This window comes from Myxine glutinosa, chromosome 2 (genome assembly GCF_964187855.1).
Source record: "Myxine glutinosa chromosome 2, kmMyxGlut1.1, whole genome shotgun sequence".
In the NCBI taxonomy this organism is placed as follows: Eukaryota; Metazoa; Chordata; class Myxini; order Myxiniformes; family Myxinidae; genus Myxine; species Myxine glutinosa.
In genome coordinates this window covers 64,687,509-64,711,675 of record NC_136262.1, presented here as the reverse complement: position 1 = coordinate 64,711,675, position 24,167 = coordinate 64,687,509, and the positions used below count along the sequence as shown (strand labels likewise).

The 24,167-nt window shown below is 48.9% G+C and overlaps 1 protein-coding gene across 6 annotated transcripts in view; it reads left to right on the top strand.

The window, feature by feature from the left end:
* The first annotated feature begins 11,270 nt into the window (after positions 1-11,270).
* The window catches only part of LOC137421724 ((Lyso)-N-acylphosphatidylethanolamine lipase), a 62,178-nt gene continuing 49,281 nt past the window's right edge, over positions 11,271-24,167 (top strand). Inside the window, exons 1-3 of one of the 6 annotated variants that reach the window (XM_078773388.1) lie at positions 11,315-11,352; positions 16,270-16,396; positions 21,723-21,824. Coding sequence is in view for 2 of the 6 variants with exons in the window: in XM_078773385.1 (XP_078629511.1) it covers positions 11,330-11,352 (23 nt within the window). In the remaining 4 variants the exon portion in view is untranslated. Of the gene's footprint in view, positions 11,353-16,266; positions 16,397-21,722; positions 21,825-24,167 lie in introns of all 6 variants that reach the window. The other 5 variants (XM_078773387.1, XM_078773386.1, XM_078773384.1 and 2 more) reach the window with 5 other exon arrangements.

Sequence of the window (24,167 nt, the reverse complement as noted above, 5' to 3'; positions counted from 1 at the left end):
ACATGGACACGGCAGTCGCCCTTAAACTGCCTACCTTCTGGGAGGCTCACGCGGCGGTTTGGTTCGCACAGGCGGATTCCCTGTTCGCCCTGCGAGGCATCACGGCCGACGACACCTGCTTCCACCATGTGGTAGCAGCGCTCGGTTCGGCCACCGCGGCCCGCGCCCTGAGCCTCCTCGAGAGCCCGCCAGCCGCTGACAAATACGGCGCGATTGAGAAGCTTCTCCTCGACGCTTTCGCCCTCCCATCGGCGGAACGCGCACGGCGCCTGCTCGACCTGCCCGAGCTCGGCGACACGCGCCCTTCCGAGCGAATGGACTACATGCTTTCACTGCTCGGCGAGCACTCTCCGGCATTCCTGTTCCGGGAGCTGTTCTTCCGTCAGCTGCCTAACCCGGTACGCCTCGCCCTGGCAAGCACGACGATCACAGATCCCCGGGCCCTTGCCAGAGAAGCCGACAAGATCTCCGCCGCAGGTCAGCGCATCGCAGCGGCGACATGGGACCCACCGCCGTCCGACGCAACACCCATGGCGCCCGAGCACCCGGCACGGTCGACGACCGAACTGCCGACGCAATTGGCGGCCGCTACACCGAGCCGACCACCTCCAGCACGACGACCGGGGCCTCCACCTGACCAAGCGTGGTGTTACTATCATGCCAGGTTCGGACAGAAGGCCCGGACATGCCGACCCCCGTGCACCTTCGGCAGGCCGGGAAACGGCCGGGCCGGCGTTCATTACCAGCCATGAGCGCCGGCCACACGGGCAACTTACTGTTCATCACGGATAAAGCGTCCGGACGGCACTTCCTGTGCGACACCGGCGCCCAACTGAGCATCATACCCGCCTCTGACCAGGACAGGCAATCCGCGGTTTGCGGCCCCTCCTTGGTTGCGGCCAACGGATCGACCATCCGCACCTTCGGCCCGCGCAACGTCACCCTCTGCTTCGGCGGCCAACGCTTTGCTTGGACGTTTGTAACCGCAAACGTGCCCATGGCTCTGCTAGGCGCCGACTTCCTCTGCGCACACGGACTGCTGGTGGACGTCCAAAGGCGGCGTTTAATCAACGCCGAAACCTTCAGCTCCCTGGTATGCACATTGAGCAGCTCCGCGCCGACCGAGCTGGCATGCGCCGTCCCGGCGGCGAACGAGTTTGCTCGCCTGCTCACGGAGTTCCCGGCCCTCACGCGGCCGACGTTTTCGGCCGTCGCAGTACGGCATGGGATCGAGCACCACATACCAACCACGGGCCCGCCGGTCTACGCCAGGGCCCGCCGCCTCGACCCAGCCAAGCTCGCCGTGGCGAAGGCCGAATTCGACGCGTTGGAGCACGTCGGCATCGTGCGGCGCTCCGATAGCGCGTGGGCCTCGCCACTGCACATCGTGCCAAAGCCGGGGGGTGGATGGCGCCCGTGTGGCGACTACCGCCGTCTCAATGACGCTACCACCCCCGACAGGTACCCGATCCCGCATATCCAAGACTTCTCCGCCCATCTGGCGGGACGGGTCATTTTTTCGAAAATTGATCTCATACGGGGATATCACCAGGTACCTGTCAGGGCGGCCGACGTCCCTAAAACGGTAGTCATCACGCCGTTCGGCTTATTCGAATTCTTGCGGATGCCGTTTGGTCTCAAGAACGTGGCTCAGGCGTTCCAGCGCTTGATGGACGGCGTGCTGCGTGACCTGCCGTTCCTTTTCGTTTACCTGGATGACATCCTCGTCGCCAGCACGTCCCGGGCCGAGCACCTCCTCCACCTCCGAACACTGTTCGGGCGCCTCAGCGAGCACGGCATCATCGTCAACCCGGCCAAATGCCACTTCGGCACGACGGCCGTTGATTTTTTGGGCCACCACATCACCAAGAACGGGGCCGTGCCGCTGCCAACCAAGGTCGAGGCCATCACCACGTTCCCGCGTCCCCGCACCATAAAGGCCCTGCAGGAATTCCTGGGAATGGTGAATTTTTATCACCGCTTCGTGCCCCGCGCTGCTCAACTCATGCGGCCCCTCTACGAAGCCCTCCGGGGCAAGCCGGCCAAGCACGACATCGCCTGGTCCGCAGCAATGGATGCGGGCTTTCAAAGCTCAAAGCGGGCCCTCGCCGACGCAACACTGCTCGCTCACCCGGTGCTCAACGCTCCCATCGCCCTCACCACGGATGCCTCCGACTACGCGGTGGGCGCCGTACATGAGCAATGGGTGAACGGGGTTTGGCAGCCACTCGCTTTTTTCAGCCGGCAGCTCCGGCCGAACGAGCTCAAATACAGCACGTTTGACCGGGAGCTCCTCGGTCTACACCTGGCCGTCCGCCATTTACGCCACCTCCTGGGGGGCCGACCTTTCACGGCGTTCGTCGACCACAAGCCGTTGGTTTACGCCATGGCCAAGGTCACGGAGCCGTGGTCGGCCCGCCAACAGCGCCACCTCTCCGCCGTGTCGGAGTTTACCATGGACATCCGGCACGTCGCCGGCAAAAACAACGCCGTGGCCGACTGTCTTTCCCGGGCCAGCGCGTACGCGGTCCACCTGGGCGTGGACTTTGCGCTTATGGCGGCGGACCAAACCACCGACACCACGGTGCAAGCCCTCCGGGCGGCGGACACGGGCCTCCGCCTGGCCGACATCCCCTTCGCGGACACTGTCCTGCTCTGCGACGTCTCCCAAGGCCAGCCTCGCCCCATCGTGCCCGTCACCTGGCAACGCCGCATCTTCGCCTCCCTCCACGGCCTTTCCCACCCGGGCCGGAAAGCTTCCCAGAAGCTGGTGTCGGCGCGATTCGTCTGGCACGGCCTTCGTCGGGACGTCCGCGATTGGACCAGCACCTGCACGGCCTGCCAACGGGCCAAGGTCCACCGACACACCCAGGCCCCGCTGGCACCTTTCACCGTGCCCGAACGACGTTTCGACCACGTCAACGTGGATCTGGTGGGCCCCCTCCCCCCGTCATGGGGGTTCACACACCTGCTCACCATGGTGGACAGGACCACCAGGTGGCCGGAGGCCGTTCCCCTCGTCTCCACCACCACCGCCGACGTGGCGCAGGCTTTCATCGCCACCTGGGTCGCCCGCTTCGGCGCACCGGCGGACATCTCGTCAGACCGCGGACCACAGTTCACCTCCGAGCTGTGGGGCGCGGTCGCCCGCAACCTGGGGGTCAAGCTCCACCGTACTACGGCCTACCACCCCCAAGCAAACGGGTTGTGCGAGCGATTCCACCGCTCCATGAAGGCCGCGCTCATGGCCGGCCTTCAAGACGGCGGTTGGGCCGACCGGCTGCCGTGGGTCCTTTTGGGCCTCCGCACGGCCCCCAAGGAGGACCTCCAGGCATCCACCGCCGAGCTTGTCTATGGCCAGGCGCTACGCGTCCCGGGCGAATTCGTGCCCGACGCTACCAGTCCCTGGTCCGCAGCTCACCAGCGCTCGGACCTCCAGGAGGCCGCCCGACGGTTTGCCCCCGTGCCAACATCCCACCACGGTGACCCCCAGTCCTACGTCCCCCCAGCACTTCGCACAGCGGAGTATGTTTTTGTGCGTCACGACGCACATCGGGGGCCACTCCGGCCGCCGTACGACGGGCCCTTCCGGGTGCTGCGACGGGACGACAAGTCGTTCGTCATCGACATCGGCGGCAGGTCGGACCGGATTGCGGTGGACCGCCTCAAGCCGGCGCACGTGGACGTCGACCACCCACCACGGGTGGCCCTTCCGCCGCGGCGAGGCCGCCCCCCGTCCACGGTGCCCCCCACTCGACCGCCCACCACCACACCGGACCCCCTCCCACGACCCGCCAGGGGTCGCTTTGGCCGGGTCATCAGGACCCCCCTCAAATTGACCCTGCCGGTGCAAGTCGATTCTGGGGGGACGTGTGTAGCGGCTACCGCTGGGTTTTCACAATCGCCTTGCACCTATCAAGGACGCGGAGCGATCACCATGCCGGGCTCGTCCAGGACGCCCGGGCAGGCTCGCCCTCAACTTGCCAGGCCGCAGCCAGGACGCTGGGCCACGCCCCCTCTCGCCTTTCCTGGGCAAACGCTCCGGGATAATATGTATATATATTGCTGCCCGATAAACGGGCTTTTCAGAGTGCCTGAGTGTTTGGTTTGAATAAAGCAACTCGGATGAATTCCAGCTTTTTGTCGCGTCCATTCTTCCGATCGACGTGGGAGCCCCAGCTCCTTCATATATATATATATATATATATATATATATATATATATATATATATATATATATATATATATATATATATATATATATATATCTATAATTCCAGTAATCTCTGTGTGTGTGTGTGTGTGTGTGTGTGTGTGTGTGTGTGTATGTGTGTATGTCTGTGTGTTTGTCTGTGACCGCTGTTTCTCGACAACCACGGGTCCGATATACTTGAAACTTGCCAGGTATATTGCTGGGGACCCGAGGATGTGCCTTTTCAAGGTTTCATATTAATCGGACAAGTAGTTACCGAGCTATGTCCAAAAAACGATTCAACCAATCAGAGAGCAGCGAGTTATCACGTGTGCCGAACGTGGCGAACAGACTCTGCCTCGGACGGCACATTTGAGAGCGTATTCATTTATTTCACGTTGGCAAACTATGTTGCCGCTATGTTGGCGTTAAACTATGTTTTAAAACTAATTAAAACTAATTTGCGATTCTTTCGCTTTCCTGCGCGTTTGTGCACGCTATGGCGATTTCTTTACCAAACTCCGCAAGCCGTTCGCTTTGGACCAAACCATTTCATGTAAATAGAGGGGGGGGATTGTCACCGTACTCGCAAGCCGTTCGCTTTGGACCAAACCATTTCATGTAAATAGAGGGGGGGGGGGGGATTGTCACCGTACTCGCAAGCCGTTCGCTTTGGACCAAACCATTTCATGTAAATAGAGGGGGGGGATATAATTTTAGATATATATATATAGTACGGGCATGCCCTAGTATATATATAATTCTGGTATTGTGGTAGAGGTAATAGGTAATATGGGGGCAGATTTTCCACATTCGTCAGTCACAGGTTGCTCTCTCACACAATGATTTAACAGATTTTGTGTCATGATTATACAGAGCCTCCTTTCCACAATGCATTCCCTTGCAAGGTCCTAAGTTACATGAGGCTTAGTCTAACCTTTTCAAAAACCCACAACAAATAACAGCGTCCTGCATTTCACTGAAACGGAAAACCATGTGGTATTTGAATACATCACGTGACCACAACCACTGCTATAAATTGCCTTATTTTGCCATACTCCGATAACCCTGCACGGACGGATATTTTCGCAGAACTCAGACTACACAATGACAGAAACCCCATTCCATATCGTAAATGTTGTTGTACACCGCTCCTTTCTTTTTCATCTCCACGCGCTGCATGACGTATCGCCGGGCACTGAAGGGGGCCCAGTGATGACGCGCATTGAAAGGGGCCCAGTGATGACGAGCACTGAAGGGGGCCCAGTGATGACGCGCATTGAAAGGGGCCCAGTGATGACGCGCACTGAAGGGGGCCCAGTGATGACGCGCACTGAAGGGGGCCCAGTGATGACGCGCACTGAAGAGGGCCCAGTGATGACGCGCACTGAAGGGGGCCAAGTGATGACGCGCACTGAAGGGGGCCCAGTGATGACGCGCATTGAAGGGGGCCCAGTGATGACATGCACTGAAGGGGGCCCAGTGATGACTCGCACTGAAGGGGGCCCAGTGATGACGAGCACTGAAGGGGGCCCAGTGATGACGCACACTGAAGGGGCCCAAGTGATGACGCGCACTGAAGGGGGCCCAGTGATGACGTGCATTGAAGGGGGCCCAGTGATGACGCACACCAAAGGGGGCCCTGTGATGACGCGCACCAAAGGGGGCCCAGTGATGACGCGCGCTGAAGGGGGCCCAGTGATGACGCGCACTGAAGGGGGCCCAGTGATGACGCGCACTGAAGGGGGCCCAGTGATGACGCGCACTGAAGGGGGCCCAGTGATGACGTGCACTGAAGGGGGCCCAGTGATGACGCGCACTGAAGGGGGCGCAGTGATGACGCGCACTGAAGGGGGCCCAGTGATGACGCGCACTGAAGGGGGCCCAGTGATGACGCGCACTGAAAGGAAGTGCTCCGTTTTCACTCCGGTTTCTTTCTTTCTTGTTTGTTACTTGACAATTTTTATTTATTTATTGACAAGTGTGTTGATCACTCCGGTTTGTGTGTTTCTTTGTGTTTGTTACCTTCGCCACCAAAGGTGGATGGAGGTTATGTTTTCACCCCTCTCTGTCTGTCTGTCTCTCTGTCCGTTTGTGAACACGATATCTCAAAAATTTGTGGACGGATTCGGACGAAATTTTGCAGAGATGTAGCGTATGTGACAAGGACGAAATGATGAGATTTTGGTGAAGATCCGGATTCGGATCCGGCTAGTAGAAATTTTAAAGTGATTCTTCACCATTAGCCGATCGGGCAAAAAACGATACACAGCAGGATATCTCAAAAACTTGCGGACGGATTTGGACGAAACTTGGTGGAGAGGTTGGGTGTCTGACAAGGACAAATAGATTCGATTTTGGTGATGATCTGAATATGGATTCGGATATGAGATTTATTTAATTTTTTAAGTGATTCTTCAGTATTGGGCAATAGGGCCAAAAACGATACATGGTGGGATATCTCAAAAGGTTATGGATGGATTTGGACGAAACGTGTTGGACAGGCTGTGTGTGTGACGAGGAAGAATCGATTCGAATTTGGTGAAGATCTGAATATGGATTCGGATATGAGAATTATTAATTTTTTTAAGTGATTGTTCACCATTGTGTGATATGGCCAACCAGGCGGAGGTATGATCTCTACTGAGTGCCGTTCAAGTTTGTGTGTGTGTTTGTTTCTGTCCGCTCAATTATACTTGTCTGCAGGTCACAATTTTAAACCGATCTTCACGAAACTTCACCAAATGGTGGAGTTCGTGGTCCGACAAAATCCTATATATTTTGGAGGTGAAAAGATGAAAAGGTCAACATAGGCCAAAGGTCAACCACTTTTTTCAAACTTCAAAAATCCTCAATTTTCATCCGATTGACTTGAAATTTGAATGGGATTTTCATATCAGCTTAGTGAAACCAACCACCAACTATTTTTGAGATCAACATAGGCCAAAAAGGTCAACATGGGCCAAATTTCTAAAATTGTCAATTTTTATGCGATTAACTTAAAATTGGAAGACGATTTGCATATCAAGTCACTGAATAAAACCACCAATTATTTTTGAGGTCAAAAGGATGCTCTACTGAGTGCCATTCTACTTTTTCTCTTTTGCCATGTGTCGCTCCATGAGTGATTTATCATTTTCCTGTTTGTTTGTCCGGGCGATATCTCAGCCACCCTTTGAGCTAGGAAGCTGAAATTTCGGTACAAGAATGAACACATGCTTTGGAAAAAACGGCTTTTTCTATTTTTTGATTAATGAATTAGTTAATTAATTACGTAATTATTATCGATTAATTAATTGCTTATTGATTTTCTTTCTCACCTGGGCAATATCTCAGCCACCTTTAGGAAGCTGACATTTGGACACGTTAGGAAGCTGATATTTTGACACGACAGTAACCAACTGATTTGGCTATAAAGGCTATTCTTGATTTATTGATTAATCAATTAATCTATTAATTATTTAATTATTCGATTAATTAATTGTTAAATTAATTTTTTTTAAAGTTACAGATTCGGATGCAACACTGGTGGTTGAGGTATGCTGTTAGCCAATTGACTAATAATTTAATTATTTTATGATTATTATTTATTTACTAGCCGAAACCCGTGGAACATCCACGGAAGGGAGGATGTGGTGTATGGATAGAGTGTACCATTATGGATGGCACAGGGGATTTGCTTGTCCAAGTAAGAGTTAGGAAGAAAGATGAGAATGAAGAGTGCGTATATGAACAACGATCGCCGACACCGGCACAAATGCATGCTCTAGATTGTCCACTCAGTGGACGGCTTGCTTTCGCCTTCGCCTGTCCAATCAGTGGACGGCTTGCTTTGCCTTCGCCCAGCAGACGCCAATACGATGGCGTCGTAAGATGGCGTCGTATTGGCAGTTAATCGGATGCTTTTGGGCCCCAACGTCGGCTAATTCAGATTTTTCGAGTATGGCTGTATGTGATAAACAAAGAGTGCGGTTCGTAGATCGTAAATCCATTAGTGCCGTGGGCATCGGGTCACTGGGTGCGGCGTAAAAGGGATAACAAAGTCGAGTCCTTACGCTATTATTATATAGATTTTCATTATTAGTCATTTATTTTCTTTCTCATATGGGCGTCAGGAAGGGCATCCGGCCATAAAAACATTGCCGCAAACAGGGAACCATGATTGTCATGGGGCCCGCCAGGCTAACCCCTGCTCAAGTGGGGAAAAATGGCCTTAAAACGATCATTCATTCATATTCATTCATTCTCATATGGGCAATATCTCTGGCACCTTTTGAGCTCTGAAGCTGATATTTGGACATGACAGTGACCAAATGATGTAGCTATAAATGCAATTTTGATGTATTACTTAATCAATTAATTATTTAATTATTCGATTAATGACAATTAATTTAAAAAACAATTGTATACAACATCGAGGCTCGTGAAAGAGCTAACATCAATCATAAAAAAGGACAAACAGATACACAAAACATACAATAAAGGGAGCGGGAGACAAGATGGGGAGAGAGAGGGAAGCACACAAGTACAACAGCTGAGAACAGGGACATCGGAAGATCCGTGGGAGGGAAAGGGCTTGGGGGGAGGAGGCATGAAAAGGCGGGGTAGGGGGGTGGTAAAGGGTATAAAACACATGGACACTGCTAGAACTTCCAGGATAGAAGAAGTCGGTATTTCAGAAGAAAAAAAAGTGGATCTGGGGTGAATTAACAGGGTAGAAAAGATCAAGGTTTTGGATGGGGGAAGATAAGAGATGGTGGTGAACAGCTGTTTTAAAGACCTGGAGGGAGGAGTGGGATTGAAGAAAGTGAGGGAGTTTGTTCCAGAGGTGGGAGAAAAGAGAAATGAAGGAGTGAAGGTAAGCAGAGAGTCTTGATTTTCGCAATTTCACCAGAAGAGGATTACTGGCAGATCTTGTGCGACCTGTAGGAATATTTGAGGGACAGAGCACAGATAGAGCTGGGGGAGCTAGGTCGGATAGGAGTCGGTAGAAGACAGAAAGATCGCCAACCTGCCTGCGGTGAGTGAGTGAAAGGCCCGCAGGGTTAGCTTCATCGCGGGAGATTCCAATGATTCTGAACGCTTTGGTTTCAACAGCGTCAAGACGAGCTTGGTGTGAGGCAGGAGCACCGGCCCAGAGGGGAGAGCAGTATTCCAATGAGCTGCGGGTGAAAGCCTTGTATGTGGTGAGGAAGGACTTCAGGTGTGCCAAGGAAGGACTTCGCATGACGGAGGATGCCCAGTCTGCGACTGGCTTTGGAGGCCAGATTTGAAATGTGGTTTTCCCAGGAAAGATCATGGCAGATAGTGAGACCCAAAAGCTTGAGTGACAGAACTTCTTCGAGAGGATTATTCAGAAAGTGGATGGGAGGGTTGTCCAGTCGGTCTTTTCGGAAAGACATCGTAAGAGTGTGAGGTTTGTCAGGATTGAAAGACATGTTCCACTTGTTTGCCCAGTCTGTGATTTTGTCCAGGTCCGTAGAGAGTGACGAGGCTGCAGACTGCCGATCTGAGGGATGAGGAATGGAGCGGCAGAGAGTGGAGTCATCAGTAAAGAGATGGAGAGGATTTTCAAGAGAGTCAGAGAGATCATTGATGAGGACCAGAAAAAGCATGACTTATTTAGCACGTGCTTAAAAAGCACGTTTAATGACTTATTTAATTATTTTTCAGAAAGTTACAGATTGGGATGAAACGGTGGTGGTTTAGGCATGCTATTAGCCAATTGATTAAGAAAATATTTTATGATCATTATTGTACACCGCTCCTTTCCTATGCCATCTCCAGGCGCTGCATGATTTCATTGCCGGGCTCCGAACGGGGCCCGGCGATGACGCACGCTGAAAGGGAGTACTCAGTTTTCACTCTGGTTCCTTTTTTGTTTGTTTGATTGTTTGCTTGTTTGTTTGTCCGGGCAATAGCTCAGCCATCCTTTGAGCTAGGGAGTTGAAATTTCGGCACAATAGTGAGCAAGTGCTTTGGCAAAAACGGTATATTTTGTTTTTGACAAATCAATTTATTGATTCATTACTTAATTTTTTATTTTTTTTTATTTTTTTTTGTATACTGAATCGAGTCTCGTGAAAGAGCTAACATTTATTTCACAAACAAATCAACCAGACAAACAAAATATACAAAAAGAGGGAGCGGAAGACAAGATGGGGAGAGAAGGGGAAGCACACAACCACAATTCGATTAGTGATTTAATTCATTATTTTTTTGAAATTACAGATTTGGATGAAATGGTGGTGGTTTTAGGTATTCTATTAGCCAATTGAACATGGTAACCAAGGATCCATTCGGTTTCCTGAAATTTTACAAGGATTTCCCGCTCTCTTTTAGGATCTTAGCGTGGTATAATGCACTTGTACAAAGAAAGGGAGACGTGATATAATGTACACACACGTCACAGGATGTGACGTGACATGGGGGAGGAGTCTGGCGGGCTGAGTGCTGAGTCAGAGGAAGGAATGTATGTAAAGTCGTGAGCTGTCCATCACAGCTTTGTACCCAAGTTATGACTTGTATGCTCTGTGCTGTAATAAAAAGTTAAGCCTTCGCTGTTGTTGAATCCTCAAATCGCCCAACACGATAGTAATACATAGGTCCTTCCACGGCATGACATTCTAATTACAAAATAAATTGTCTAATTCTAATTACGGAACAAACAAAAACAATGATAACATTGTTACAAAGTATATATTCATTAATGCTAATAATATTAACAACAATAATACAAGAACAACAACAAGAGTATCAACAACAAGAGTATAATCTGGCAATAATAATAACGAATGTGTAATCTCCGCCTTGGCCCAAGCACATCTGGTCTTGGTGAAAGGTAAGTTCATGTTCAAGCCCCATAGCAGGCAGGTATGCTACAAGACCGTGAAAACCAATGACCACTCTCGTGTGTATATAAATTAATTTCGTTATTCTTGCGTACGTAATAAGTACATTATCATTATTTTCTTCGGGGAAGGACTTTCCCTGAGCAATATTCGAGATTTCAATAAAGCAAATTCGCAGTCGAACGAGTTCGGTAAAGAAGTAAACAAGTGAAGTGAAGAACGAATGAGATGCCGATTGAAGGAATAAATATAAACGAATCATTGGGAGCGTCGACCTCCGGGCACAATGGGCGGCGACGACACACAAGAGTAAGAATTTATTTAAAATTGCCCTTTAAGTTCGCGTTAATAAATGTTGCATCAGGTACGCCATTGATTATGAATACTTAATAATAAGTGTGAAGATATACATTATACGTTCAAGGAGGAAGTCGATGTTCGTAAATAACCAATTAATTATTTTTCATTGTGTTTGATCCTCACTTGAGCGTTTTACGTGTACAGTATAATACTGTACGTGCTTGCATTCACTATGGGATTTACAGTGAGGAAGGTACAGTACATCATTAACAATTAGCACGTCATTCTTGGTGTGTTTACCTTCCAGATTTCCTTGATCTATAATAAAGGTAATTTGTTGTAAATCCCGTTGCTGAACATTTTGTCGAATGCAAGTGTCATGAAGGAGAAGGTCTTCTCGATAAAACGAAATCCCATTTCAAGTTAATCGGGATGCTACTTCATCTCGATCAAAGAAAGGTTAATGGCGTTTCGCGCAGATCTACTCGGATCTCTGTATAATCACTACGACTACACCCCTCTCCCCCCTAAGTCCCAACCATCAAAAGGAATCTGCATTTATCTTAAGTTTTCATGAAAATAGTCTTTCGATTCGGCGAAAATGCATAGGAATAATATTTGGGGCATTTGCAATAAAATAAAATAAAACATGGGCATTTGCTTCTGTATAAATGGAAAGGTGTATTGCAATCGAATTTGTCTTTTTCACTGAATGAGCCATATAATCAAATAAACTTGTGGATATACTATTATAGCAATTTTTAACCAACTTTCTTTCCACACTCCTCCCACTTCTCTCGCCTCTCCTCCCTCTTCTCTCCCCACTCCTCCCACTTCTCTTCCCACTCCTCCCACTTCTCTCGCCTCTCCTCCCTCTTCTCTCCCCACTCCTCCCACTTATCTCCCCACTCCTCCCACTTATCTCGCCTCTCCTCCCTCTTCTCTCCCCACTCCTCCCACTTCTCTCCCCACTCCTCCCTCTTCTCTCCCCTCTCTTCCCACATCTCTCCGCACTCCTCCCACTTCTCTCCCCACTCCTCCCACTTCTCTCCCCACTCCTTCCTCTTCTCTCCCCACTCCTCCCTCTTCCCGCCCCACTCCTCCCTCTTCCCGCCCCACTCCTCCCTCTTCCCGCCCCACTCCTCCCTCTTCCCGCCCCACTCCTCCCTCTTCCCGCCCCACTCCTCCCTCTTCCCGCCCCACTCCTCCCTCTTCTCTCCCCCACTCCTCCCTCTTCTCTCCCCCACTCCTCCCTCTTCTCTCCCCCACTCCTCCCTCTTCTCTCCCCCACTCCTCCCTCTTCTCTCCCCCACTCCTCCCTCTTCTCTCCCCCACTCCTCCCTCTTCTCTCCCCCACTCCTCCCTCTTCTCTCCCCCACTCCTCCCTCTTCTCTCCCCCACTCCTTCCACTTCTCTCTCCTCTTCTGTCTTCTTGCCCCTCTCTTGCCCACTCCTCCGACTTCTCTCCGCACTCCTCCGACTTCTCTCCGCACTCCTCTCACTCCTCTCCGCACTCCTCCCACTGATTTCCCCTCTCCTCCCACACCTCCCCCCACTCATCTCACTGCCTTCCCCCTCTCTTCCTCCTCTCTTCCACCTCTCTTCCCACATCTCTCTGCACTCCTCCCACTTCTCTCTGCACTCCTCCCACTTCTCTCTGCACTCCTCCCACTTCTCACTGCATTCCTCCCACTTCTCTCCGCACTCCTCCCACTTCTCTCCGCACTCTTCCCACTCCTCTCCCCACTCCTCCCACTTCTCTACACTCTTCCCACTGCTTTCCCCCACTCCTCCCACTTCTCTCCCCACTCCTCACTTCTCTCCGCACTCTTCTCACTCCTATCCGCACTCTTCTCACTCCTCTCCGCACTCCTCCCACTCCTCTCCACACTCCTCCCACTCCTCTCCGCACTCCTCCCACTCCTCTCCGCACTCCTCCCACTCCTCTCCGCACGCCTCCCGATCCTCTTCCCGCTGCTTTCCCCCTCTCCTCCCACAGCTCCCCCCTCTCCTCGTCTCACTGCCTTCCTCCTCTCTTCCCCCTCTCTTGCCCCTCTCTTCTCACTTCTCTCCCCATTCTTCCCACTTCTCTCCCCACTCCTCTCACTTCTCTACCCACTCCTCCCACTTCTCTCCACACTCCCCCCACTTCTCTCCGCACTCCCCCCACTTCTCTCCACACTCCCCCCCCACTTCTCTCCGCACTCCTCCCACTTCTCTTCCCACTCTCCCATTGCCCTCATTTTGCTCTCCAATCATCCTTCTCTAGTCTTATTTCAACCCCCTGCCCCTGGTCACCAGCTCGTTGTGTATAAAAATAATAATAATCCAGTTTGTCTTTTTCAATAAAGTTACACATTTAATAGTGAGAAAAGAGATGGAAATGACATGGCTATCACACCCCCAAGATCTTCATAGTTGCAAACATTGAGAGAAAAAAAAGAAGTAGGATAGGACTGAAAGGATCTGTTGTGTGAGGGAACGAAGCGACTGAGGGGGGTGGAGGGAGTTGGGGTTATAGTTACATTCTTTTGTGAAAGTAATATTTTTCAATATTATTGGACAATACAATTGGTGGGCTGCTCAAGTATACAAACAGTGGTAGACTATCGCCTGCCAAAAGCGTAGAGTTGGCAACTATTCAATTTGCTTAAAAATTGCATATACCAGTATATATAACTATATACCAGTAGTATATAAAATTATTCTGGGAATTGTTTTTATCAATAACAGCAGCAAAAACGTCTGTTCTCTGTTCCAAACCGGAATTTGCCCAATATTTTACATTTAGAAGCGTAATCAAAAGTATTCCACACATTTAACTGTGGTTGGTGGGAGGACAGTGTTTGTGGCGTGGGTGGCTGGTTACTGGTTACTCATATGGGCACAAGACCTGTTTTCAGAAAGTCCCTGATAATCCCTATTGGAAATCCAAAGCGCAATTGCCTATTTGAAAATGGAAAGATACAAGGAACAAAATCTACTGATTACAAGTTTTGTTTACAAGTTTGACTCGATTACAAGTTTTGTTTTGGAAGGGAATATAACTCGACAGTATCTACTGTTTGATTACAAGTCATTACAAGGAACAGAATCTACTGATTACAAGTTTTGTTTACACATACATTAAGCTATTTTTTAAACGGATAAAAACATTGAAAAATCCGTTTGACATGCAACAAGTCTGGCCTCGTATCCAGAAGGAAGTCATCCAATTATTAGTCCCCTACCGGTGTACACCGGAGGGGACTATAGGTTTGCACGCCATCCCTCCGTCCGTCAGTCTGTCAGTCTGTCAGTCCGTCAGTCTGTCACGCAAAGAACAGTTTTCCGGACTTTTTTTCTAAACGCTTAATGCTAATGATTTCAAACTTGGTACATCGTTTCCTCATGATAAGTAACAGGTCAAGTTCGAACTTCACGACGTTTCGATCATTTTTGACAAAGTTATGGCACTTTGAACGTTGGTAATTCTGATAATTCTGATGATCCTTAACCCAGTGCCATTTTAAGTTTTAATTTCCTTTAAAAACCAATTTCTCTGCAATAATAGGACCGATTGAGATCAAATTTTCACCATATGATTGACTCGGTCTGTAGAATATTTTAGTGGTATTTATGACGTCACAGGTCACGTGGTTCGGTCGCCATATTGTTTTTCGTGAAAACACGAAAACCCCTTTTTCTCTGCAACGGCTCAACAGATCGAGGCCAAACTTTTCAGGCAGAATCGCATACCCATGACGAACAAAAAAGTCAGCGAGCATGACGTCATGCATCACATGGTTTCAGAGTTATGACGTTTTTAAGCATGAACCTTTAAAACCGAGCTCCTCCCTCATTTTTGATCCAATCGAGGGGAAACCTCACAGATCTGTTCAGCACTAAAATGTCCTTTTGGAATTTGCGATGGGGCACGTGGTTTGGCAGATATCGTTAATTAAACGAAAATATTTTTTTTAAATGGATATCTCGTTTATTCTCGAGTTCTCCTCAAGCCGCACTGCGCGTCCTCGGCCTCGTCTCGCGAACGTCAACAGCGCGACACAGCGCGCGCTTTCCTGAGGGGCGGAGCCAAGCTGAGCAACATATATATATACACATCGATCATTGATCGTGAACCAGAAAATATAATAAATTACTGATGGTTTCAGTTATGACGTTTTTAAGCATGAACCTTTAAAACTGAGCCCTCCCTCATTTTTGATCCAATCGAGGGGAAACTTCACAAATCTGTTCAGCATGTCAGACTACTAAAATGTCCTTTTGGAATTTGCGATAGGGCACGTGGTTTGGCAGATATCGTTAATTAAACGAAAATATTATAAAAATGGATATCTCTTGAATCGCTAGTACCTCAGACAGTGAGTTGGTAATAATTTATATAATTCACACAGTGCAACACGTGCAGGCCGCTCCACGGAGCGACCTTGCGGGCTTATCAACGAGGCGAGGCGTGACACACGTGTCTCAGCATACCTCGGATCAAGTTTGAAAACCAGCATCAACCGTGCATAAATTTGCATATTCGATCATTTTTGACAAAGTTATGGCACTTTGAACTTTGGTAGGGGACATGTATTGCAGCGCAATACTCAGAATACTTGTTTTTCCTCAGAAAGGAGTTGCAATAAAAGCTTCCTGAATTTATTTTGTCTAACCAGTTAAACAAACATTCCTTCAAGATCAGCATTGTTATGGAGATGGCTTATGGAGTAAATGCAGAGTAGATTATAATCGTTATTTCATAGTGCATGTCAGAATAAGTGTCATGTAATTAATGTAATTAACTAGTGTCAAATGAAGTATTCAGAAAACTATTGTCCTCCCCTGCCCACTAGTTTGTGTCTATGCTTCGTCTTTCCCCTTCAGACACTCTGCAACATTCGCTGTATAAATCTTTCTGTGTGTTTTCCCATTAAGCAGAACTGAGAAATGTTACCGCGATCTGACAAGGACTTCCTGCCACGTGGCAGAAGTGAAGCCTCATCTCGAATATTGCACACCGTTTTGATCACCACATCCGACTAAGGACTTGACCACCGTAGAGAAGGTACAGCTTTGAGATTGATTACAGGGCTAACTAGACTAAGTTATGAGGAACATTTGAAGGAGACAGGACTTTTTACATTGGAAAGGAGGTGATTGAGGGGATATGATATAGATGTTTAAGATAATGTTGGGTGTGGACAAGATAGGTACGTTGCAGATTTTAAGCAGAGTGGACATTGTTGGGACCAGGGGCCATAACCTGAGGGTAAAAAAGATGAGGGTAAGACAGTTTTAAGGCAGGGGTCTTTTAGTCATAGACAGTGGCGGATTAACGCACGGGCACACTGGGCACGTGCCCAGGGCCCCCAAATTAAATGACATGATGCAACGAATGCAACCCGAGATCACGAGAGATGAGACATAACGAGAGACCGATCGTGGTTCATAATCTTTCGAGATGAGACCGAGGTCGGGATCTCACATTGCCCTCAAAACATATCGCCTTGTGAGTGGTGATTAACACAGTGTAAAGGGAATGCTTCATCTCAAGGAAAGAAAACATTGTCACGTGATGAATCGATCAAAAAAACGTTTCCCCTGACGTTTAACTCGACAGGAATATTAGAAAATTATGGGGTGAGGTTAGTTTTAGTGGAAAAAGCAAGTTAAGTGGAATAATAACTACATTTAATGGATATAAATGCAACGATTATCACAATAAAAAAAAAAGTATAATTCCAAATGTTTTTACATATCAATATTTTTTTTAGCAAATCCACACTACAATATATTGTACAATCACAAAACAACCATCATTAGTAGATGGACCATCCCGTGCTCATGGCGGAACGTTGCGGTTTATAAAATCAGAACACCTGTATTGAGGATAAAATGAAACTACCCCAGCGGTTTTGAAAAGTGAAACACAGCTCAACTAGAACGTCACTTGCTGGAGAGTATACCTGGTAGAGAGAGTAGGTGAGCAGTTTACATTTTGTTAGGTCGGACACTGATAGTGCGGATGTGGATCCGACTTGAACTCAAAATCTAATCGGCTTGTTCTAGTCACTTAGACAACTCGTCAACCTAGTTTTCTTATCATCAGTCCACAACTTTTTGAAATATCGTGTTATATATCGTTTTTTGCCCAATCTCTCAATGGTGAAAAATCACTTTCAAATTCTCTGATCCAGATCCAGATCCGGATCTTCAACAAAATTTAATCATTTCGTCATTGTCACACACCCAACCTCTCCACCAGATTTCAACCGAATTCGTCCATAACTTTTTAAGATATCCTGTTCACAAACAGACAGGGGTAAAAACATAACCTCCATCCACCTTCGGTTGCGGAGGTAACAAAAGGCGGAAAGGGTTGAAAATCACCCGAAATTAACTTTTTTCATTACACAAGCGGCAGAATCAGAAAAGGGTCTTCAGTCTGTCCAGCTCATCAAGGTGTGTTCACTTACCAATCAGCTTGCTATGGCTTGCCAACGTACGGTTCCTTACCAACTACCAACCATACCAACAACCTTACCAACCAAAAAACAAACAAACAAACAAAAAGACATTACTTTAATAATTATTGTTCTCTCGCCCCCTCGTCTCGCCTTGTGCCTCGCCCCCTTTATCTCTTTCTCCAGGCTTTTCCAACTCTAGTTTCCTCCATATTCACTCAACCCTTTCTCCTCCTTTCTCAAATCCACATCCTCACTGCAGGGTCTTTTCCCAGATTGTTTTTCATGGTTTTGTTTAAATATTATTTAAATATGTTTAAACTTTCCCCTGCAGTGTTTTATTCAGTGGTTTATTACAACACGCTGTTTTTCTTCCCATTTGAAAGGCTTTTTCAATCATTCCACTTCAAAAATAAATTCAATCTATTTCAGTTCCTCCTCCCTACATTCTCTAAACTCACCTTCATTCCACCCCTCCTCTATCGTTTTTAAACGGATCTCTGACTTGAAAATCACAATAAACCCAGTTTGTAATAAATGTTAATTTTTCATTAATCATCCACTTTCTAAACTCCCCCCTCTCCCCTCCCCTTCAAAACTCGCCCCTCTCCCCTCCCCTTCAAAACTCCCCCCCCCCCCTTCAAAACTCCCCCCTCGCCCCTCCCCTTCAAAACTCCTCCCCAACCCCTCCCCTTCAAATCTCCCCTCCTACCATCCCTCTCCAATTCTCCCCCCTCCCCCCTCCTCCTCAAAGCTGCCTCCTCCTCACTTCGTCTCCCTTCTATCTCATACCTCCACCTCCTCCAACCTTCTACTTTGCTCTGCCCCCCCCACCCCCCTCAAACAACCCCTCACTGTGCCTTATCCCATCACCATCAAACCTTTTGTCGTCCTCGTCCTTCCCTTTCTCCTAGGTCTTCTGCAATCTCTGACACACAATCAACAGCTCTCCCTACCTCCCCCTCTCACCCTTCATCATACCCTACCCCTCTCCTCCCCTGTCCTGCACCTGATACTCCCCCTCCCTCTTCCTTAACGGTATGGACCTCGAACATCCGGGGCCTTCGCTCAAACCTGATTGATCTCTCCATACAGGTTGCTTCTGACAAACCAGACGTAATCTGCTTAACAGAAACTTTCCTCCTTCAAGATTTCTCTGATTCCTTAATATCTCGTCCTGGTTACTCCCTCCTCTGATCTAACATGTTATAATATCATGCATGTTCTGATCATTTCAATAACCTGATATAACATGTTATAATATCATGCATGTTCTGGTCCTTTCAATAACCTGATATAACGTGTTATAATATCATGCATTTTCTGATCCTTTCAATAACCTGATATAACATATTGGAAAAGTAATAATAATTGGCAATAATAAAAAGCATTGTCCTGTGGCTGGCTCAGTTAACACCAAGAGTACGCCACGGATGGCAATCGAGCTTAATGAAGGCGTTATCCAATTAATGGCGGATGACACGCGAGACGGAATGAAGAATACCAACTTACCTGGTCGACCTTGGTGATGTCTTCACCTTTTGGAAAGAAACTCAAACCGAGGCGAATTTTATATACAAAAATAACGTGGCTTTATTGCAGGACCCCGATACACAGAAACGAGCCGGTAAAAACTAAACCCCTATAATGGAGCGCTCCCACACAGACTTCGACTACACGACAAATGGAAGAATAAATAAAACAAATGTTGTGTTTGTGGATGCGTCTTATCTTTGTCTGGATGCAGCGTCCTTCAGGAATCGTCGGCTTGAGCACGTCGTCCGACCACAGCTCCGGTTGGCGCGAACCGCTCGGTCGTTGGCGCGAACACCGGCCTCGCTACACGGTCCGTCCCACGCCACAGCACTCGTATGCAGGCACCAGGAGCACGAACAACAGGGGAGGATGATTGTCAGCGCTCAACAAACAAAGGTCCAAACGGGAAGCGAGAAGGCAGGAAGACAGACACAGACAGAGACAGAGACAGAGAAGGGTAGGAAGAATCCAAAAACGAGAAGAAGGAAATGTCGGCAAGCGAGTGGTTTTACTGGCCGTCTCCTGATGTCAGCTCTCTTCCCCTCCAACCAGTACGTCGCTTCTTGCACGTCTTTCGCGCCCTCCGCACATCACCGGCGCTTTTCCTCCAATCAGCGCGTCGTTTCTTGCACGTCTTTCACGCCCTCCTCTCTGATTGGCTTCGCGCTTCGCGCCTTTGGTGTTATGTCATCGTGTGGCACGTCCTTCATCTTCCCTACTCTGCCAATCAGCGACCTGCTTATTACTCGCCCCTCCCCTGGCAATCACGCGTCCTTCTGGGCGTGGCTCTCGGTCTGCCTGCTCGATGTTCCATTGCCATGGTGTAGTACTGCGCGGCCGCTTCCGGTCTGTTCCGGTCAGTCTTTTTTTTTTTCTTTTTTTTTTGTATACTGAATCGAGGCTCGTGAAAGAGCTGACATTTACTTCACAAACAAATCAACCAGACAAACAAAAGATATAAAAAGAGGGAGCGGAAGATAAGAGAATGGGAAGCACACAAACACTTGAGAGCACACAACATTTAAGAGCAGGGAGATGTGTGGGGGGGAGGAGGCGTGGGAAGGGGGGGGGGGGGTGGGAGAAGTATAAAACACAAGGACACCAAGGACTTCCAGGACAGAAGTTGGTATTTCAAAAAGTGGAATTGGGGTGAAATTATCGGGGATAGAAAAGATCAAGGTTTTGGATGGGGGAAGATAAGAGATGGTGGTGAACAGCTGTTTTAAAGACCTGGAGGGTGGAGTGGGATTGAAGAGAGTGAGGGAGTTTGTTCCAGAGGCGGGAGAAAAGAGGAATGAAGGAGTGAAGGTGAGCAGAGAGTCTTGATTTTGGCAGTTTAACCATAAGAGGGTTGCAGGCAGATCTTGTACGACTTGTAGGAATATTTGCGGGACAGAGCCCAGAGAGAGCTGGGGGGATCGTGGCGTCTCTTCAAATTTCAAGTGAATCGGATGAAAATTGAGAATTTTAGAAATAACGACAAAATTGTTGACCTTTGGCCTATCTTGACCTTTTGAGCTCAAAATCAATAGGCTTTTTCCTTATGGCCAAGTTTACCATTTGGTGAAGTTTCATGAAGATCGGTTTAAAATTGACCTGTAGGCGATTTACATACACACAGACAAACAGACCAAACAGGAAAACAGACTGAATTACGCACAAGACAAACCAATATAGTTGAAAAATCTTCGATTTTGCAAGTAATAAAAACTTTGTAATGAACACACCAATGAAAGTGCTGGGGTGTGTTCATTACCAATCAGCTAGTCAGTCTTGGTAGATGTACCTAGTCCTGAGTGTATCCTTTTTTTACTCAGTGTAACATTGAATAGAGTCCATGTATGAATACATTTTCATGTATTCGTGTTTTTGGGGGATGTTTTGGGTCTCAATATTTTTGTACCCAGGGCCCCCAAAAATGTTAATCCACCTCTGGTCGTGGAGTTGTAAATGCGTGGAATGGTCTCCCTGGGAAGGTAGTGGCAGCAGAGGGGCTGGATAAGTTTAAATGGGATTTCGATAGGTGTTTGGATTTAGGGGCAGGCGATCCAGGTGACCACTTGGGGCGCCAGCTGCTGGGCTTGGCGTGCAAAGCTATAACAAGGAAATTTGGCGCAAGAGGAGGCCACTTGGCCCACCATGCCTGCTCTACACCAACGCCAGATTAAATAAATCTGTCAAGCTAATGACTTCATTTAATTGTGGGTATGGGAGGCGGAGTGGGGTTGAGGAGAGTGTGGTGGGCTTAGGGATATCACCAGGGTGTCCAAAGTGAAATAAAGTTTGTTGTTTTTAGTGGAGGGGTGAGAAGGGGGTGGAGGGGGCTGAAGGCAATTTTAGGGTGAAGAATATACAACACTGACACTATTCCATGTTGTGACCCTCTCACAGACTTCACAATCACCAATCCATACTCAAACTACCTACAAGCCCTGCCAATATCCATGCACTGCTCTTGGTGCAGAAGAAGGGGGCAGGCTCCCATACATCTAGGTACCTCTCCAATTCAAATTTAAACCTATTTACTCGTTCTGCTGCCACTATCTTTACAGGGAGACCATTCCATTCATATATATATATATATATATAGTTTTTTTTTTGTTTTTGTTTAGGCTTATTTTCTTGTATACATAGTCGAGGCTCGTGGAAGAGCTAGTGAAAGACCCTAGCCTCTCTCTGAGTGAGAGTGAAAGACCCTTGTCTGACCACTGTCTTAATCTCCTCTCTTCTTTACTCTCAGGCTATGGCCCCTGTTCAAATCTCTGTCTATTCTGCTGTAGAACTCTGCACTTTTTTTTTTCTGCTTCCCTTCATTATCATAAACATCTCCATCGTATCCCCTCATAATCGCCTCTTCTCTAATGTATAAAGTCCTGTCTACTTCATCCTGGGAACACAACGTTGGCCCCTCAAATGATTCCCATTGCTTTGTCAATGCAAAATCCTCCTCCCAACACCATCCTTTCAGCCATAGGTGTACATCTATCACTGCTCATAATTTCTACTCCATTTCCTAATTTTGGGAGAATACCAGAGAACATTACCTCACAACCCTTTGCTTTCAGTCACTTAACCAATATCCTGGACCTATTTTTAAAATACTCTGAGTAAACTTTCCCTCCATCATTTGCTCTGAGGTGTACGACAACAAACGTCTTCCTGCCGTGACCCAATATGATCTCCTTTGACCGTCCTTCAATGTCCCCATCTCCTGCTCCTTCAAAATTACACACAACTCTAGATCTGCGATCCTTCCTGCAGAATGAAGAACCGACATATTTAATAGTTTAATCTCTAATAAAACTCCCTGGCGTCATTCCTACTTATCTATATTGCTGCACCCTCACCCTGCCTGCATTCACTGCACCCTCACCCTGCCTGCATTCACTGCACCCTCACCCTGCCTGCATTCACTGCATCCTCACCCTGCCTGCATTCACTGCACCCTCACCCTGCCTGCATTCACTGCACCCTCACCCTGCCTGCATTCACTGCACCCTCACCCAGTCTGCATTCACTGCACCCTCACCCTGCCTGCATTCACTGCACCCTCACCCTGCCTGCATTCACTGCACCCTCACCCTGCCTGCATTCACTGCACCCTCACCCTGCCTGCATTCACTGCACCCTCACCCAGCCTGCATTAACTGCACCCTCACCCAGCCTGCATTCACTGCACCCTCACCCAGCCTGCATTCACTGCACCCTCACCCTGCCTGCATTCACTGCACCCTCACCCTGCCTGCATTCAATGCACCCTCACCCTGCCTGCATTCACTGCACCCTCATGCTGCCTGCATTCACTGCACCCTCACCCTGCATGCATTCACTGCACCCTCACCCTGCCTGCATTCACTGCACCCTCACCCTGCCTGCATTCACTGCACCCTCACCATACCTGCATTCACTGCCCCTCACCCGGCCTGCATTCACTGCACCCTCACCCAGCCTGCATTCACTGCCCTCACCCTGCCTGCATTCACTGCACCCTCACCCTGCCTGCATTCACTGCACCATCACCCTGCCTGCATTCACTGCACCCTCACCCTGCCTGCATTCACTGCACCCTCACCCAGTCTGCATTCACTGCACCCTCACCCTGCCTGCATTCACTGCACCCTCACCCTGCCTGCATTCACTGCACCCTCACCCTGCCTGCATTCACTGCATCCTCACCCTGCCTGCATTCACTGCACCCTCACCCTGCCTGCATTCACTGCACCCTCACCCTGCCTGCATTCACTGCACCCTCACCCAGTCTGCATTCACTGCACCCTCACCCTGCCTGCATTCACTGCACCCTCACCCTGCCTGCATTCACTGCACCCTCACCCTGCCTGCATTCACTGCACCCTCACCCTGCCTGCATTCACTGCACCCTCACCCAGCCTGCATTAACTGCACCCTCACCCAGCCTGCATTCACTGCACCCTCACCCAGCCTGCATTCACTGCACCCTCACCCTGCCTGCATTCACTGCACCCTCACCCTGCCTGCATTCAATGCACCCTCACCCTGCCTGCATTCACTGCACCCTCATGCTGCCTGCATTCACTGCACCCTCACCCTGCATGCATTCACTGCACCCTCACCCTGCCTGCATTCACTGCACCCTCACCCTGCCTGCATTCACTGCACCCTCACCATACCTGCATTCACTGCCCCTCACCCGGCCTGCATTCACTGCACCCTCACCCAGCCTGCATTCACTGCCCTCACCCTGCCTGCATTCACTGCACCCTCACCCTGCCTGCATTCACTGCACCATCACCCTGCCTGCATTCACTGCACCCTCACCCAGCCTGCATTCACTGCACCCTCACTCTGCCTGCATTC